General features: G+C 45.2%; 1 protein-coding gene across 1 annotated transcript in view; it reads left to right on the top strand.

Annotated features, from left to right (window-relative positions):
* Positions 1–16,547, top strand: part of NUP188 (nucleoporin 188) — a 65,157-nt gene that overhangs the window by 23,980 nt on the left and 24,630 nt on the right. Inside the window, exons 10-19 of the mRNA XM_066255990.1 lie at positions 176–290; positions 903–1,103; positions 2,150–2,239; positions 8,710–8,775; positions 10,583–10,702; positions 11,215–11,341; positions 13,462–13,614; positions 13,815–13,941; positions 14,150–14,237; positions 14,332–14,408. Coding sequence (XP_066112087.1) covers positions 176–290; positions 903–1,103; positions 2,150–2,239; positions 8,710–8,775; positions 10,583–10,702; positions 11,215–11,341; positions 13,462–13,614; positions 13,815–13,941; positions 14,150–14,237; positions 14,332–14,408 — 1,164 coding nt within the window. The remainder of the gene's footprint in view (positions 1–175; positions 291–902; positions 1,104–2,149; positions 2,240–8,709; positions 8,776–10,582; positions 10,703–11,214; positions 11,342–13,461; positions 13,615–13,814; positions 13,942–14,149; positions 14,238–14,331; positions 14,409–16,547) is intronic.

The raw sequence follows: 16,547 nt of genomic DNA, 5'->3' as shown, positions 1-16,547 counted from the left end.
GCATACCCATCACCCAAAGTCAGATTGTCCTCTGTCACCTTCTATCTAGTTTTCTTTGTGCCCCTTCCTCTCCCCAATAGTAATGTTTTTGATATTGAAGTGTCTTAACTTTGCACCCATTTTCCAGTGAGGTTAGAGTAGCATCTGTGACACCACGATGCTCTTCCTTTTCCAGCTACTTCAGTGCCCTTATCCTGGTAGAAGGCATGGACATTGAGTCCCTGCACAAGTGTGCTCTGGATGACAGGAGGGAGCTACACCAGTTCGCCCAGGATGGACTCATTTGTCAGGTGAACTTGCGCAGCCTCTTTCCTTTCTTCAGACCTTGTATAACTAGCTGTGTGTTTTTAACTGCTCAGCTATACTGCTGCACAAAAGTTGCCTTGTGGAATTTGAGGTTCTGCATTGTTAAGTGTATCTGGAGGAGATCTCAGATTTGTTAGTTGTCTGCACAGAGCTGACAGTGGAGTCTGTGAGAAGAGTCGAGTCACTCCGGGAGAGTATTTACGGACAAAGGAGACCCAAGGACAGAGCCTTGTGCTTGTCTGCATTTGTGGAGCCTGTGAAAGGAGGAAAGGGGAATGACTGAGATGTGGTGCTTAGAAAGATAGAAGATGAGAGAACAGAGAAAGTTCAAGAAGAGTTTTCTAAAGAGACTGCATTTGAATGTGTATTTTATAATCTTAGATTAAGACTACACATAGAAGGAAAACCCAGTGTGGGTAAAGAGAAGAGTACCTGGAGGGTTTATTAGTGAGATGGCTGGGGTTTGGGAGGAGGGAAGAACCAGAAAGGGAGAGAGGGGCTGCTATGGATGAAGGGAAGACTTTAGGCATGATGAAGGATCCTTTGGAGAGGTCCTGACCTTTTCTGTTTAGTGACACAGATGTTTTCTTCACTAGGATATGGACCATTTGATGTTGACTTTTGGGGACATTTCACATCATGCCCCAGTGCTTTTGGCCTGGGCTCTCCTCCGTCACACTCTGAATCCAGAAGAAACAAGCAGTGTCATCCGGAAGATTGGTGGCACAGCCATTCAGCTGAACGTATTTCAGTACTTGACCCGACTACTCCGCTCGCTGGCCAGTGGGGGAAATGATGTGAGGTTCGGGCTGGTGGTGGTTGTGTGAGAATGAGCAAAGAGGAGGGTAGAAGCTCATTTATGAATCGTGCCAATACTACTAGTAATTGTAATAGTGACAGGGATAATTATAATAATGTTATAACTGATCTTTATACTCTGTGCTCAGCACTTTCTGTGTATTATTTTATCCTTGTATCACTTTGCACTGTGGAGAAGCATCCTGTTTTTGCATGAGGAAACTGAGATTCAGAAAGATCAAATTTACCTGCAGGAACAATAATTGCCACTGGGTGGTACATACAATTTGACCCTACTGTGTCTGACACTTTTGCCAGGATAGTAAACTATGCGGATAGTATATCCTCTAGGCCCCTGGTCGGTAAACTGCGACTCACGAGCCACATACAGTTCTTTGGCCCCTTGAGTGTGGCTCTAAGGAATGTACCTACCTATATAGTTTAAGTTAAAAAAATTTGGCTCTCAAAAGAAATTTCGATCGTTGTACTGTTGATATTTGGCTCTGTTGACGAATGAGTTTGCTGACCACTGCCCTAGACAATACACCTATGGCCATATTGACTGGAGAAATCTTTTTGGGGAGGTTACTCATTCAGCTATAACAGGATAAACCAGAAGTTCTCTTGAGTCTTGTGTTGGGGCTTAATTTGAATGGCACAGTTTAGTCAGCCTGTTTTGACATGGTAAAATGAAACCTCAGCCGACAGGCCCCACTTGTTGGTACTGGTTGATTTTTCTTGGTGACAGTCATGCAGCTGCAGGGTTCACATCAGCACATAAAGACTCTATCCTTTCTGTAGGCTCGATGTGTTTTTCTTCCCCATGAAAACTGGGATCATTTTGAAAATTATTCCCTTTAGACTATTCTTATTTTGTAGTATTTTTGCTTCTGCTTTCTCTTTTCTCCCTTTGTCTTCCTGGTCTTGGGACTAAATTAGGAAAATTATGAAGCCTCAGATTCCCTTCCCATTTGTTCACAGACTGTGTTAATGTGATAGGATTATGCTGAGTCAGAGTTATCCAGTGCCTCCTTTGCCATTACAGTGCACCACCAGCACCGCGTGCATGTGTGTCTATGGACTCCTTTCTTTCGTTCTGACCTCGCTGGAGCTGCACACGCTGGGCAATCAGCAGGTCAGTGTCGGCTGTCAGGAGGCTGTCTGCACTGCCCAGCTTTGTGATCATGTCCCTGAGATACATCTGTGGAGCAGATAAAACACACACCCATATACCTCAGGTGTAATCTATTTACTGCTGTTCGTTTTCATTCACTGTCTTGTACAAATCATATATAGTAATGATACAAAATCAAAAAGTGCTAATTAAAAGAAGAAACTGTAATCCTACCACACAGTATAACCTGTTAACATTTTGATGGATTCCCTTCCAAATATTTTCTGAATATATACATAAAAACATAACACTGTATGTAATTCTTCTCTAGAAATGGAATCACAATGTAAAACTGTTTTGCAACCTCATTTTTTTACTATGTCATGCATCTGCCCTAAACATCTGTGCTGCAGTACTTTAAAAAAATAAGGCCAGTTGGCTTAGCCATAAACCGTTGGCTTGGCATGTGGAAGTCCCGGGTTCAGTTACTGGTCAGGACTCACAGGAGAAGTGACTGTATGCTTCTCCACCCTCCCCTTTCTCCTTCTTTCTCTCTCCCCCCTCCTCTTTACTCCCCCCTCCTTCTTTCTCCCCTTCTCCTCCACCCTCCCCTTTCTTTCTCTCTCTCTCTCACCCTCCTCTTCACTCCCTCCTCCTTCTTTTTCCCCTTCTCCTCCTCCCCCTCCCTCTTTCTCCTCTTCTCCTCCTCCCCCTTTCCCTCTTTCTCCCCTTCTCTCCCTCCCCCCTCCCTCTCTCTCCCTCTCCCTTTCTCCCCCTGTATTGCTCCCCTTCTCCCTCTCCTCTCCCTCACTCCCTCCGCCTTCTTTCTCCTCCCCTCCCCCTTTCCTTCTCTCTCCCCTTCTCCCCCTCCTGTAGCCTTGGCTCCAATGGTTTGAGCAAGTTGGCCCCAGGCGCTGAGGATGGCTTTGTGTTCTTGCCTCAGGCACTGAAATAGCTCAGTTGCGGAGCAGTGGCCCAGACTAGCAGAACATCATCTGGTAGGGGGCTTGCTGGGTGGATTCCCATCGGGGCACATGCGGGAATCTGTCTTTCTGCCTTCTTGCCTCCCTGCCTCTCATTTAATTAAAAAAAAAAAAGAAAGAAATTTCAGTCCTGGCTAATTGGCTTAGTGCAGTGGTCCCCAACCCCCGGGCCGCGGACCAGTACCGGTCCACAGAGAAAGAATAAATAACTTACATTATTTCCGTTTTATTTATATTTAAGTCTGAATAATGTTTTATTTATTTTTTTATTTTTTATTTTTTTAAATTTTTCTGAAGTTGGAAATGGGGAGGCAGACAGACTCCCACATGTGCCCGACTGGGATCCACCCGGCATGCCCACCAAGGGGCGATGCTCTGCTCATCTGGGGCATTGCTCTGTTGCGACCAGAGCCATTCTAGCGCCTGAGGCAGAGGCCATGGAGCCATCCTCAGCGCCCGGGCCAACTTTGCTCCAATGGAGCCTCGGCTGCAGGAGGGGAAGAGAGAGACAGAGAGGAAGGAGAGGGGGAGGGGTGGAGAAGCAGATGGGCGCTTCTCCTGTGTGCCCTGGCCGGGAATTGAACCTGGGACTCCTGCACGCCAGGCCGACGCTCTACCACTGAGCCAACCGGCCAGGGCTGAACGATGTTTTATTTTTAAAAAATGACCAGATTCCCTCTATTACATTCGTCTAAGACTCACTCTTGACACTTTTCTCGGTCATGTGATACATTTATCCATCCCACCCTAAAGGCGGGTCCGTGAAAATATTTTCTGACATTAAACCGGTCCGTGGCCCAAAAAGGGTTAGGGACCACTGGCTTAGTGGATAACGTGTGGACATCCCAGGTTCGATCCCCAGCAGTGCACACATGAGAAGTGACCATCTGCTTCTTTTCCCCTCCTGCAGCCAGTGGCTCAGTCCGTTCAAGTGTGGCCCCAGGCACTGAGGATAGCTTTGTTGGTCTGAGTGTAGGCCTTGGTCGCTGAGGACAGTTTGGTTGGCTTGAGCATTGGCTTTAGATGGTGGTTGCCGGGTGGATCCCATCAGGGTACATGTGGAAGTCTGTCTCTCTATTTCCCCTCCTCTCACTTAAAAAACATATACCAAAGTAGACAAAATTTTATAATGAATCCTTATAATCCCATCACCAGCTTCATCACCAGCTGAGTTTGTTTATTTTTGCCCTACCACACATGATTGTTTTGAAGTAAATTCCAGGCATCATTTCATCTCATCTATGAGTATGTTTTATTTTATTTTTATTGAATTTATTGGGGTGACATTGGTTAATAAAATTATATAGGTTTCAGGTGCACAGTTAGTTCTATATCATCTGTATATTGCCTTGTGCGTTCCCCACCCCATCATCATGTTGTTTAGTGGTTAAAACATCCTTCTAGCCTGACCTGTGGTGGCGCAGTGGATAAAGCATCAACCTGGAAATGCTGAGGTCGCCGGTTCAAAACCCTGGGCTTGCCTGGTCAAGGCACATATGGGAGTTGATACTTCCAGCTCCTCCCCCCTTCTCTCTCTCTGTTTCTCTCTCTCCCTCTCTCTCTCCTCTCCAAAAATGAATAAATAAAATTAAAAAAAAAAGAAAAAAAAAAGAAACCCAAAACAAATAAACAAAAAACTCAATAAATAAAATTCTTTAAAAAAACATCCTTCTATTGAGAAATATGTTTCACAATGTATATAAATAGTGAAACATCTGAAATTAATATATATATGTCAATTATAACTAAATTTAAAAAAAATTTTCTCTCTCTAATTTGATATTCTGCTTTTCCTGTATTTCCCAGTTTTCCCTAGCATTCTCCAAAGGTGGCCAGTGAGGGCTTTAAATTTTTTACATACCATTGTGAACTAATGATTTAAATGTATTAGCTTTGTGTTAATTAATCCACTGTAGTTATTATTATTATTTTTTTATAGAGAGAGAGAGAGAGGGATAGACAGGGACAGACAGACAGAAACAGAGAGGTGAGAAGCATCAATCATTAGTTTCTCGTTGCACATTGCGATCCCTTAGTTGTTCAGTGATTGCTTTCTCATATGTGCCTTGATCGTGGGCCTTCAGCAGACTGAGTAACCCCTTGCTCAAGCCAGCGACCTTGGGTCCAAGCTGGTGAGCTTTTGCTCAAACCAGATGAGCCCGCGCTCAAGCTGGCGACCTCGGGGTCTCGAGCCTGGGTCCTTCCACATCCCAGTCTGATGCTCTCCACTGTGCCACCGCCTGGTCAGGCTGCAGTTATTATTCTTTATTTTTTTTATTTTTAACTTTATTCAGTTTTTTTTTTTTTTTAGAGAGACAGAGAAAGAGAGAGAGAGAGAGAGAGAGAAGGGAGAGGAGCAGAAAACATCAACTCTCATATGTGCCTTGGCCAGGCAAGCCCAGGGTTTTGAACCAGTGACCTCAGCGTTTCCAGGTCAACACTTTATCCACTGTGCCACCACAGGTCAGGCAGTTATTCTTTTTTTTTTTTCTGAAGCCGGAAACGGAGAGACAGTCAGACAGACTCCCGCATGCGCCTGACCGGGATCCACCCGGCATGCCCACCAGGGGGCGACGCTCTGCCCACCAGGGGGCGATGCTCTGCCCCTCTGGGGCGTCGCTCTGTTGCGACCAGAGCCACTCTAGCGCCTGGGGCAGAGGCCGAGGAGCCATCCCCAGGGCCCAGGCCATCTTTGCTCCAGTGGAGCCTTGGCTGCGGGAGGGGAAGAGAGAGACGGAGAGGGGGAGGGGTGGAGAAGCAGATTGGTGCTTCTCCTGTGTGCCCTGGCCGGGAATCGAACTCGGGACTTCTGCACGCCAGGTCGACGCTCTACCACTGAGCCAACCGGCCAGGGCCAGTTATTATTCTTATGCTCAGATTGTCCTGGGGAATCTTTGGTCAGTAAGAGCTTTTTTTACATTAGCTTCTGAATCTATTTAACACTACCTTCACATATTTTGATAGCTCTGTTGCTTTCTGATATGACAAATTGTTGCCGGATTATTTTATACAATTCTTGCCCCATACTGGAATCTGTTTCTCCAAGGAGCCCTGTTTCCTTTCAGTGAGAAATGGTGTTTGAGGAGTTCTTTATAACTAAATCACTGTATTCATTTTATTTATTTATTTAACTTATTTATTTTTATAATTTAAGTTTATTGATTTTAGAGTAAGGGAGAGAAAAACATTGATTTGTTGTTCTACTTAATTATGCATTTATTGCTTTATTCTTGTATGTACACTGATCACTGATCAGGGGTTCGAACCTACAGCCTTAGTGTATCAGGACAATGTTCTAATAAACTGAACTACCTGGCCAGGGCTGTGTTCACTTTTGTTTTTATTTACTTATTTATTTTTTAAGTGAGAGGAGGGAAGATAGACAGATTCCCACATGTACCACAACTGGAATCCACCCACCTATCTGGGGCTAATGCTTGAATCAATGGAGTTATTTTTAGTACCTAAGGCTGATGCACTCAGACCAGACCAGCTATCCTCATTGCCTGGGACTGACACTCAAACCAATTGAGCCACTGGCTGTGGGAGGGGAAGAGGGAGAGAGGGGGGAGGAAGAGGGGGAGAGAAGCAGATGGTTGCATCTTTTGTGTGCCCTGACTGGGATTCGAACCCAGAATGTCCATACACGGGCCTGACACTCTATGCACTGAGCCAACCGGCCAGGGGAGGGCTGTGTTCATTTTTAATAATCAGGGATTGTTTTGGAAATTGAAGAAATTGATGAAAATGTTCTATCATTGGAGAGAAAAAAAATTGGTGTTAATTGAAAGACTCAATTTCTAAAGCTCTAGAGCAGGGGTCGGGAAACTTTTTGGCTGAGAGAGCCATGAACGCCGCGTATTTTAAAATGTAATTTCGTGAGAGCCATACAATGACCCATGTATGTTATGCATTATCCAATAAAAATTTGTTGTTGTCCCGGAGGACAGCTGTGATTGGCTCCAGCCACTCTTAACCATGAACATGAGCGGTAGGAAATGAATGGATTGTAATACATGAGAATGTTTTATATTTTTATTTATTTATTTATTTTTTACAAAGACAGAGAGTGAGTCAGAGAGAGGGATAGACAGGGACAGACAGACAGAAATGGAGAGAGATGAGAAGCATCAATCATTAGTTTTTCCATTGCGTGTTGTAACACCTTAGTTGTTCATTGATTGCTTTCTCATATGTGCCTTGACCATGGGCCTTCAGCAGACCGAGTATCCCCTTGCTTGAGCCAGCGACCTTGGGTCCAAGCTGGTGAGCTTTGCTCAAACCAGATGAGTCTGCACTCAAGCTGGCGACCTCGGGGTCTCGAACCTGGGTCCTTCCGCATCCCAGTCCGATGTTCTATCCACTGCGCCACCTCCTGGTCAGGCAAGAATGTTTTATATTTTTAACATTTTTTTTATTAAAGATTTGTCTGCGAGTCAGAGGCAACCATCAAGAGAGCCATATCTGGCTCACGAGCCATAGGTTCCCAACAAGAGACCCCTGCTCTAGAGGGTTAGAACAAGTTTTGCATTCTTTACCAAAATTCTGGTCATATTTGTACTGTACCGTACCCCTGGAGGTTTGGCATTAACATACTGGGGTTGCAAGAGTTCTAGTACTTGTATTTTTTTTTTAATTTTTAATTTTTTATTTTTTTTGGTATTTTTCTGAAGCTGGAAACGGGGAAAGACAGTCAGACAGACTCCCGCATGCGCCCTACCGGGATCCACCCAGCATGCCCACCAGGGGCGACGCTCTGCCCACCAGGGGGCGATGCTCTGCCCCTCTGGGGCATCGCTCTGCCGTGACCAGAGCCACTCTAGCGCCTGGGGCAGCAGCCAAGGAGCCATCCCCAGCGCCCAGGCCATCTTTGCTCCAATGGAGCCTCGGCTGTAGGAGGGGAAGAGGGAGACAGAGAGGAAGGAAGGGTGGGTGGAGAAGCAGATGGGCGCTTCTCCTATGTGCCCTGGCCGGGAATCGAACCTGGGTTCCCTGCACGCCAGGCCGACGCTCTACCGCTGAGGCAACCGGCCAGGGCCAGTGCTTGTATTTTTAAAAAATTATTTGTAGGACTTTATTATTCCCAGTGTGTGCCAAGCTCAGTGCTAGATGTTGAGGATAAAAAATATTTAAAGGCATTATTCTTGTCCTCTAGAAGAGTTTAGCTGATTCTATAATAGCATATTCACATGGCATTTGAAAATTTACAGTTCACTTCCCCATACATTATCTCACTTAATCCTTATAATATTGTGAAACGGATAATATTGTCACTATTTTACAGATAAGAATTTTAATCTTAGAGACTTTAATTTGCCTAACATCATAAAACAGGTGTAACATGCATCCTAAATGGGCTGTAAATCTTACTTTCTAAACCCAAGAGTTCTTTCTGACATACTAGATGAGGTATTATTATTGATGTTTTTATTTCAACAGAATATAGCAAAAAAAGACAGACTGGTTCAAGTAGGGAAAATAAGCCATTTTTTCTCCCTCCCTCAACAGGATGTAATCGACACGGCATGTGAGGTCTTGGCAGACCCTTCTCTCCCAGAACTATTCTGGGGAACAGTAAGTATGCTAGAAGGAGTCACGTTATGGTGTTCTTTGTAACAAAATAATTTGTCAGGCACTTATTTTGTGAAAGGCCTTATTTTAAGCATTTATGTCGTTTTCTTATTGAATCTTTACAAAAACCTATGAAGTTGATAGTATTATTATCATCATTTTGCACATGAAAGGTGATGCTCTGAGTTATAAAGTGGCTTGTCCACGGTCGCCCAATTAGCCAGGATTTTGACCCAGTTCTGTCTGACTGGAGTCTGTAGTCCACATTATCAACCAGTTTCTTATCTATCCTACCCAGCAAGTCTTTTTTTATATTGGGAATCTCAGACACCAGTATTTTTTTATTTATTTATTTTTTTTACAGAGACAGAGGGAGAGTCAGAGACAGACAGACAGGAACGGAGAGAGATGAGAGAGAAGCATCAAGCATTAGTCTTCCTTCCTTCCTTCCTTCCTTCCTTCCTTCCTTCCTTCCATTTTAGAGAGGAGAGAGAGAAAGAGAGAGAGAGAGAGAGAAGAGGGGAGGAGCAGAAAGCTTCAACTCCCATATGTGCCTTGACCAGGAAAGCCCAGGGTTTTGAACTGATGACTTCCATATTCCAGGTCGATGCTTTATCCACTGAGCCACCACAAGTCAGGCCTGTTTCTGAAAGTATTTATTTATTAATTTTAGAGAGGAGAGAGAGAGAGAGTGAGAGAGAGAAAGGGGGGAGGGGCAGGAGTCATCAACTCCCATATGTGCCTTGACCAGACAAGTGCAGGTTTTCGAACCGGCGACCTCAGCGTTCCAGGTCAACGCTTTATACTGTGCCACCATAGGTCAGGCAATCATTAGTTTTTCATTGCTACACCTTAGTTGTTCATTGATTGCTTTCTCATATGTGCTTTGACTACGGGCCTTCAGCAGACTGAGTAACCCCTTGCTCAAGCCAGTGACCTTGGGTCCAAGCTGGTGAGCCTTGCTCAAACCAGATGAGCCCGTGCTCAAGCTGGCGACCTTGGGGTCTTGAACCTGGGTCCTCCACATTCCAGTCTGATAGTCTATCCACTGCACCACCGCCTGGTCAGGCTCAGACACCAGTATTGTTGTGACTTTTTTTTGTTTTTAGAATTTTTGTGAGTCTGAGTCAAACTGAAACCATATGCCAGGGTGCAAGATCTCAAATGCTCTCCCTTTGCTGTACCTCTTGATGGTACTGTTGGGTGTTGTGAGCTTAGTGAGTTGTCAGTATATTTTCACTGGTTAGAGTAAGAATTTAGCAGAGAACAGTTTCTCGCCAGTACTTTGTCTTAACATTGACAACAGCCTCAAGTCTCAGGGTCCAACTTATGAACACACCTATACTTGTACTTTGGCCTGACTCATCTGCCTGTATATCCAGTCCTCTTTTTCCTGAGATGCCATTTCGTCTTCTAGTATCACAGTGTTCCTGTGAGAAGCTGATAGGAAATAATATTTAGATTGAGGATCTGCTGCGTGTATATGGTGGCTAACTGTTGACACGTGGTTGGGTGCTTTTCACTTGAGTGGGAACATGTGCAAAGGTGAACAGTGTTGTCTTCCTGTAGAGAGGCTAGCTGGAAGAGGTCCCTGGAGGCAGCAGCAGTCTCTTTTCAGGTCCTATCCAAATCAGTTTTTGATACCCTTTTTCAGTGGAAACATGGAAGTCTTAAATTAGTAGGGAGTCTGCCTAAAGGAGAGGATTAATTTTAGATTTCCTCATGATTGCTTGGCAGTTTGGAGATAGGTTAATTCGATGTTAATTCATTGATAATGTGAAGGTCAGTGATTTCTCCCCTTCCACAACAGGAGCCAACGTCTGGTCTTGGAATCATTCTGGACAGTGTATGTGGGATGTTTCCTCACCTCCTGTCCCCACTCCTGCAGTTGCTACGAGCCCTTGTATCAGGGAAATCTACTGCCAAAAAGGTAGGTTGTTCAGTTAGATGCCTAAAGAGAGTGGGAGATAGTTTTTAGGAATCCTTTTTGCTTTCCACATTGAAATCCCACTGCCTTGGCAAGAGCTAATCTGAAGTTGAATGAAAATGCCAAAGATAATGCCTCTATAAATTTAATAAAAATGTTTTTATTAAGTACCTACTGTAGGTACTGTAGGAATAAGACAAAATATAAAGAATAGAGATAACAAGTAAACTAATAAAGCCAAGTGGTGTTTAGTAAATGTCATTTGGGTAGTAAAGATCATACTGCTCAGAAGAGGCACCTCTCTGGAGTGGGGGCCTTGAGTCGAGTGTTAAAGAACGGTGAAGATTTGGCAGGGAGTGGAGCAGCAGTTCCAGGAAGAGTCTCAGTGGTGGGTGTGCAAGAAGTGTGAGAGTCTGCACTTACACAGTCTGGCTGGAAGGAAAAAGGCAGGTGTGGGACCTCTTACATGGCCTCTAGGTAAATGAGTGGCTGGGTTCTTTTCTGTGTGTTGGCAGGTGTATAGTTTCTTGGATAAGATGTCTTTCTACAATGAGCTTTATAAGCACAAGCCCCACGACGTGATCTCCCACGAAGATGGAACTCTCTGGCGGAGGCAAACCCCCAAACTTCTCTACCCCCTTGGTAAGCTAACTAAAGAGAGCCTGGCTTGGAAACCATGGTTTCTATTTAGACCTCACTGCTATTTTATTATTCATGCAAGGTGCCTTTACAGCAGTTCTTTCTCTCTGCTCTGCTTGTTTATTTGATCAATTATTAGTCAGTTTCTTACTTTCTTATGTCATTTGTTTGCTTTGTTTAGAAAATGTGTTCACCGTAACAAGGGAGACAATGCAGAGATGCATTTTAAAAAGTCCCTCTCTCTCCAGACTTATCTCCATTAGAGAATCAGTGTTGAGTTAGCCATGTGTGCTTTTACACATTTCTGTATACTCAAAAATTCATTCCATAAGCTGATCTTGTAACAGATGGATCTGACTCACTTTTTAATTAACTACATTAATTTTTCTTGATGTTCCTTTTTTTCCTCTTTATTTTTCTAAAGGACATTTAGGCTGTGCCAGTTTTTGCCACTAGAAATAATGCTGCATTTGGTGCATATACCTTTATTTACGGGTGCTTTTTAGTACATAGAATCCCCAAAGTGGAATTGTTGGGTAAAAGGGTATACACAGTAAAATTAAAAACCTTTTTTAAAATGTATTTATTGATTTTAGAGAGAGAGAGAGAGAGAAAAGCATTGATTTTGTTCCCCTTAGTTGTGCATTCATTAGTTGCTTCTTACAAATATGCTGACTGGGAATCGAACCTGCAACCTTGGCGTATCGGGATAATGCTCTAACCAGCTGAGCTACCCAGCCAGGGCACACAATACAAATTTTTGGTACATGTCCACCAACATATAAAATGAATAAACAAAATATGTATCTGTGTGTATATACACACACACATATATAGTGGCATATTATTCAGCCTTAAAAAGGAAGAGAATTCTGACACATGCTATAACATGGATGAATCTAGAAGACATGCTAAATGAGTAAGACAGTCACAAAAGGACAAGTGTTGTATGGTCCCACTGCTACATGGAGCTTGGAGTAGTCAAATTCAGTGAGGCAGAGAGTAGAACGGTGGGTTACAGGGGCTGCGGGCTGAGGGCTGAGGGATAGGGGGTTACTAGTGCCAGGATTGCAAGAGTGAGGCTGTTCTGCTGTATTTGCTTTTTGAGCACCTGGAATGCACATACGCTTACAGGCTTTAACTGGTCACTCTTATGCACTGCTATTAGGAAAATAAATTGCTACAACTTCTTTCTACAGTTTGGCACTATTAAAAACATTTAAGTTAGCCTGACCTGTGGTGGCGCAGTGGATAAAGCGTCGACCTGGAATGCTGAGGTCACCAGTTCAAAACCCTGGGCTTGCCTGGTCAAGGCACATGTGGGAGTTGATGCTTCCTGCTCCTCCCCCCTTTCTCTCTCTCTCTCTGTCCTCTAAAATGAATAAATAAATAAAAATTTAAAAATTAAAAACATTTAAGTTATTTTTAATATTGTAGTAAAATATATATAACATAAAATTCATCATTTAACCATTTTAAGTGTACAGTCTAGTGGCATTAAGTATATTCACATTGTTGTGCAACCATCACCACCATCCATCTCCAGAACTTTCTTCATGTTGCAAAACCGGAACTGTGTCCCCATTAACTAATAATTCTGGCACCACCGCCAACTTACGCAGTGACCTGCAGCCCCATAGGTTGGTCTTCCCATAGTTGTCATGTGCGTGGAATACCATTCTGCACTCAGCTGTTTCCAGGTACAGGGGAGACTCACTTCCACAAATGAAAAGAGAGGGTTATTTTTGTTTGTTTTGTTTTTGCTTTTTTTTTTTTTTTTTAAAGATTTTTTTATTTATTCATTATAGAGAGGGGGGAGAGAGAGAGAGAGAGAGAGAGAGAGAGAGAGAGAAGGGGGAGGAGCAGGAAGCATCAACTCCCATATGTGCCTTGACCAGGCAAGCCCAGTGTTTCGAACCGGCAACCTCAGCGTTTCCAGGTTGACACTTTATCCACTGCGCCACCACAGGTCAGGCTGTTTTTGCTTTTTAATGGAAAAAGTTGTAGCAGAGTTAGATACTTGGAAGAGAGTCTGCAATTAAATATTGGGGTTTGGTGTAGGAGTTTCCTCTTCCTGTTATGTCCTCAGATGTTAGAGTAATTTCTCTTCCTCCCTTCCTTAGGGGGTCAGACCAACCTCCGCATACCTCAAGGCACCGTGGGTCAAGTGATGCTGGACGACAGGGCTTACCTGGTCCGCTGGGAGTACTCGTACAGCAGCTGGACCCTCTTCACCTGTGAGATTGAAATGCTGCTTCATGTTGTTTCCACTGCAGGTGAGGGCAGCTCTGGGCGCCGGCACTGTGGGGAAGGAAAATGGATGTGCTTAGAGGATTTGGGGATAGACAGAATTTCAAAATAAAATTCAGAACCATCCAGGTTATGATTCGTATAATTTGTTTATCTGGGTCTCAGAGATTATTCAATGATCGTTAGGGAATTGTTTTTCTGAGGTCACAGTCTTCCTTCCCCTTAGATGTGATTCAGCACTGCCAGCGGGTCAAACCCATCATTGATCTGGTCCATAAGGTCATCAGTACGGACCTGTCAATAGCAGACTGCCTCCTGCCCATCACGTCTCGTATCTACATGCTGCTGCAGCGGTGAGCATCTAGTCACACACCCGTGGGCTTCAAGTCCACACACGGCCCACTCTGGGAAGCCCTGGTGTGGTAGCTGTCCCCAGCCGGGGGCTGTTGCCTTTCAGCACCCTTTCTGAGAGGAGGGGTGTGGGGAGAGAGAACTGGAAAAGATTTGTGGTGGAAAAAGTATTACTGATTTGCCTGAGTGTAGTGTGCTGTCTTCAAACAGGTTAACGACGGTGATCTGTCCCCCTGTGGATGTCATTGCTTCTTGTGTCAGTTGCTTGACCGTTTTAGCTGCTCGGAACCCGGCAAAGGTGAGACACCAAGTCTTCAGAACAGCTCTAAAACATTGCACTTGGTATATACCTGAGGACACAGGGACGTTTGATTCTTCTTTTCCCTTCTCAGGTTTGGACTGATCTTCGTCACACAGGCTTTTTACCATTCGTGGCCCACCAGGTGTCCAACATGAGTCAGATGATTAGGTGAGCCAGGTCTTAGGGTGGGCAGGGGATATCCCCTGGGGTTGCCATGGACATTTCAGGTCAACCCTGCCTTCATATAGTTTGAAAGAAGCTTCTTTGTTCCCATTTACTTTGTCTGCTCCTTGGCTGTTTCTGATTGGAAAATGTGAGGGATGAGTACAAGGCAAAGGAGACCGTAGGACTTGGTGCAGAGAGGCTGCTGTCCTCTGAGGCCAGTGCTGAGGGTTTCCACAGTCTTTAAGGTCAGAGAGGGCCCTGGCCGATTGGCTCAGTGGCAGAGTGTCGGCCCGGTGTGTAGATGTCCCGGGTTCGATTCCCAGTCAGGGCACACAGAAGCGCCCATCTGCTTCTCCACCCTTCCCCTATTGCTTCTCTCTCTCTCTCTCTCTTTTCCCCCTCTCCTGTAGCCAAGGCTCAATTAGAGTGAGTTAGCCTTGGGCACTGAGGATGGCTCCATAGCCTCCACCTCAGACACTAAAAAATGGCTCTGGTTGCAATCAATGGTGGAAGTGCCCCAGATGGGCAGAGCATCTCTGGGTGGATCCCAGTAAGGGCCTATGCAGGAGTCTGTCTCTGCCTCCTCTCCTCTCACTAAAAAAAAAGAGAGACAGCCCTGGCTGGTTGGCTCAGCGGTAGAGCGTCGGCCTGGCATGCGGAGGACCCGGGTTCGATTTCCGGCCAGGGCACACAGGAAAAGCGCCCATTTGCTTCTCCACCCCTCCGCCGCACCTTCCTCTCTGTCTCTCTCTTCCCCTCCCGCAGCCGAGGCTCCATTGGAGCAAAGATGGCCCGGGCGCTGGGGATGGCTCTGTGGCCTCTGCCCCAGGCGCTAGAGTGGCTCTGGTCGCAACATGGCGACACCCAGGATGGGCAGAGCATCGCCCCCTGGTGGGCAGAGCGTTGCCCCATGGTGGGCGTGCCGGGTGGATCCCGGTCGGGTGCATGCGGGAGTCTGTCTGACTGTCTCTTCCTGTTTCCAGTTTCAGAAAAATGCAAAAAAAAAAAAGAGAGACAGAGAGAGAAAGTGACGGGTGAGAAGAGGGAGGAAAGAGTTTTCTCATTAAGCAGCAACCACCTTAGGCACATGGTAATTAACTTTACAGCCTAGAGAATCTAGAGGTGTCTGGATCCTGAGACGTGGCTTCCCTTTCTTTTTTTCTTTTTCCTTTTTTTTTTTTTTTGTTTTTGTATTTTTATTAAGCTGGAAACGGGGAGGCAATCAGACAGACTCCCACACGTGCCCGACCGGGATCCACCTGGCATGCCCACCAGGGGGCGATGCTCTGCCCATCTGGGGCGTCGCTCTGTCATGACCAGAGCCACTCTAGCGCCTGGGGCAGAGGCCAAGGAGCCATCCCCAGCGCCCGGGCCATCTTTTGCTCCAATGGAGCCTTGGCTATGGGAGGGGAAGAGAGAGACAGAGAGGAAGGAGAGGGGGAGGGGTGGAGAAGCAGATGGGCGCTTCTCCTGTGCGCCCAGGCTGGGAATCGAACCCGGGACCTCCGCACGCCAGGCCGACCAGGGCCTTTTTTTTTTTTATATAGAGACAGAGAGAGTCAGAGAGAGGGACAGATAGGGACAGACAGACAGGAACGGAGAGAGATGAGAAGCATCAATCATCAGTTTTTTGTTGTGGCACTTTAGTTGTTCATTGATTGCTTTCTCATATGTGCCTTGACCGTGGGCCTTCAGTAGACCGAGTAAACCCTTGCTCGAGCCAGTGACCTTGGGTCCAAGCTGGTGAGCTTTTGCTCAAACCAGATGAGCCTGTGCTCAAATTGGTGATCTTGGGATCTCGGACCTGAGTCCTCGGCATCCCAGTCCGACACTCTATCCACTGCACCACCACCTGGTCAGGCCTTTTTTTCTTTTTTTAAAGATTACATAATATCTTTAGTCCAAATTACTCTGAATTAATATATACCTATGCAAGTGGGAACACTAAACTTATTATTATTTTTTTTTTATTGATCAATTGATTGACTTGAAAGAGAGAAACATTGATTTGTTCCTGTATGTGCCCTGACCAGGGATTGAACTCCCACAATCTTTGTATATCAGGATAACATCTAACCAGTTGAGCTATCCAGCCAGGACTTTCGCTTCCCTTTTTTTTTTAAAGATTTTATTTGTTGATTT

This window comes from Saccopteryx bilineata, chromosome 2 (genome assembly GCF_036850765.1).
Source record: "Saccopteryx bilineata isolate mSacBil1 chromosome 2, mSacBil1_pri_phased_curated, whole genome shotgun sequence".
NCBI classification, from domain to species: domain Eukaryota; kingdom Metazoa; phylum Chordata; class Mammalia; order Chiroptera; family Emballonuridae; genus Saccopteryx; species Saccopteryx bilineata.
The sequence above is the reverse complement of the archived record's forward strand: the minus strand, read 5'-3'. Positions and strand labels throughout refer to the sequence as shown.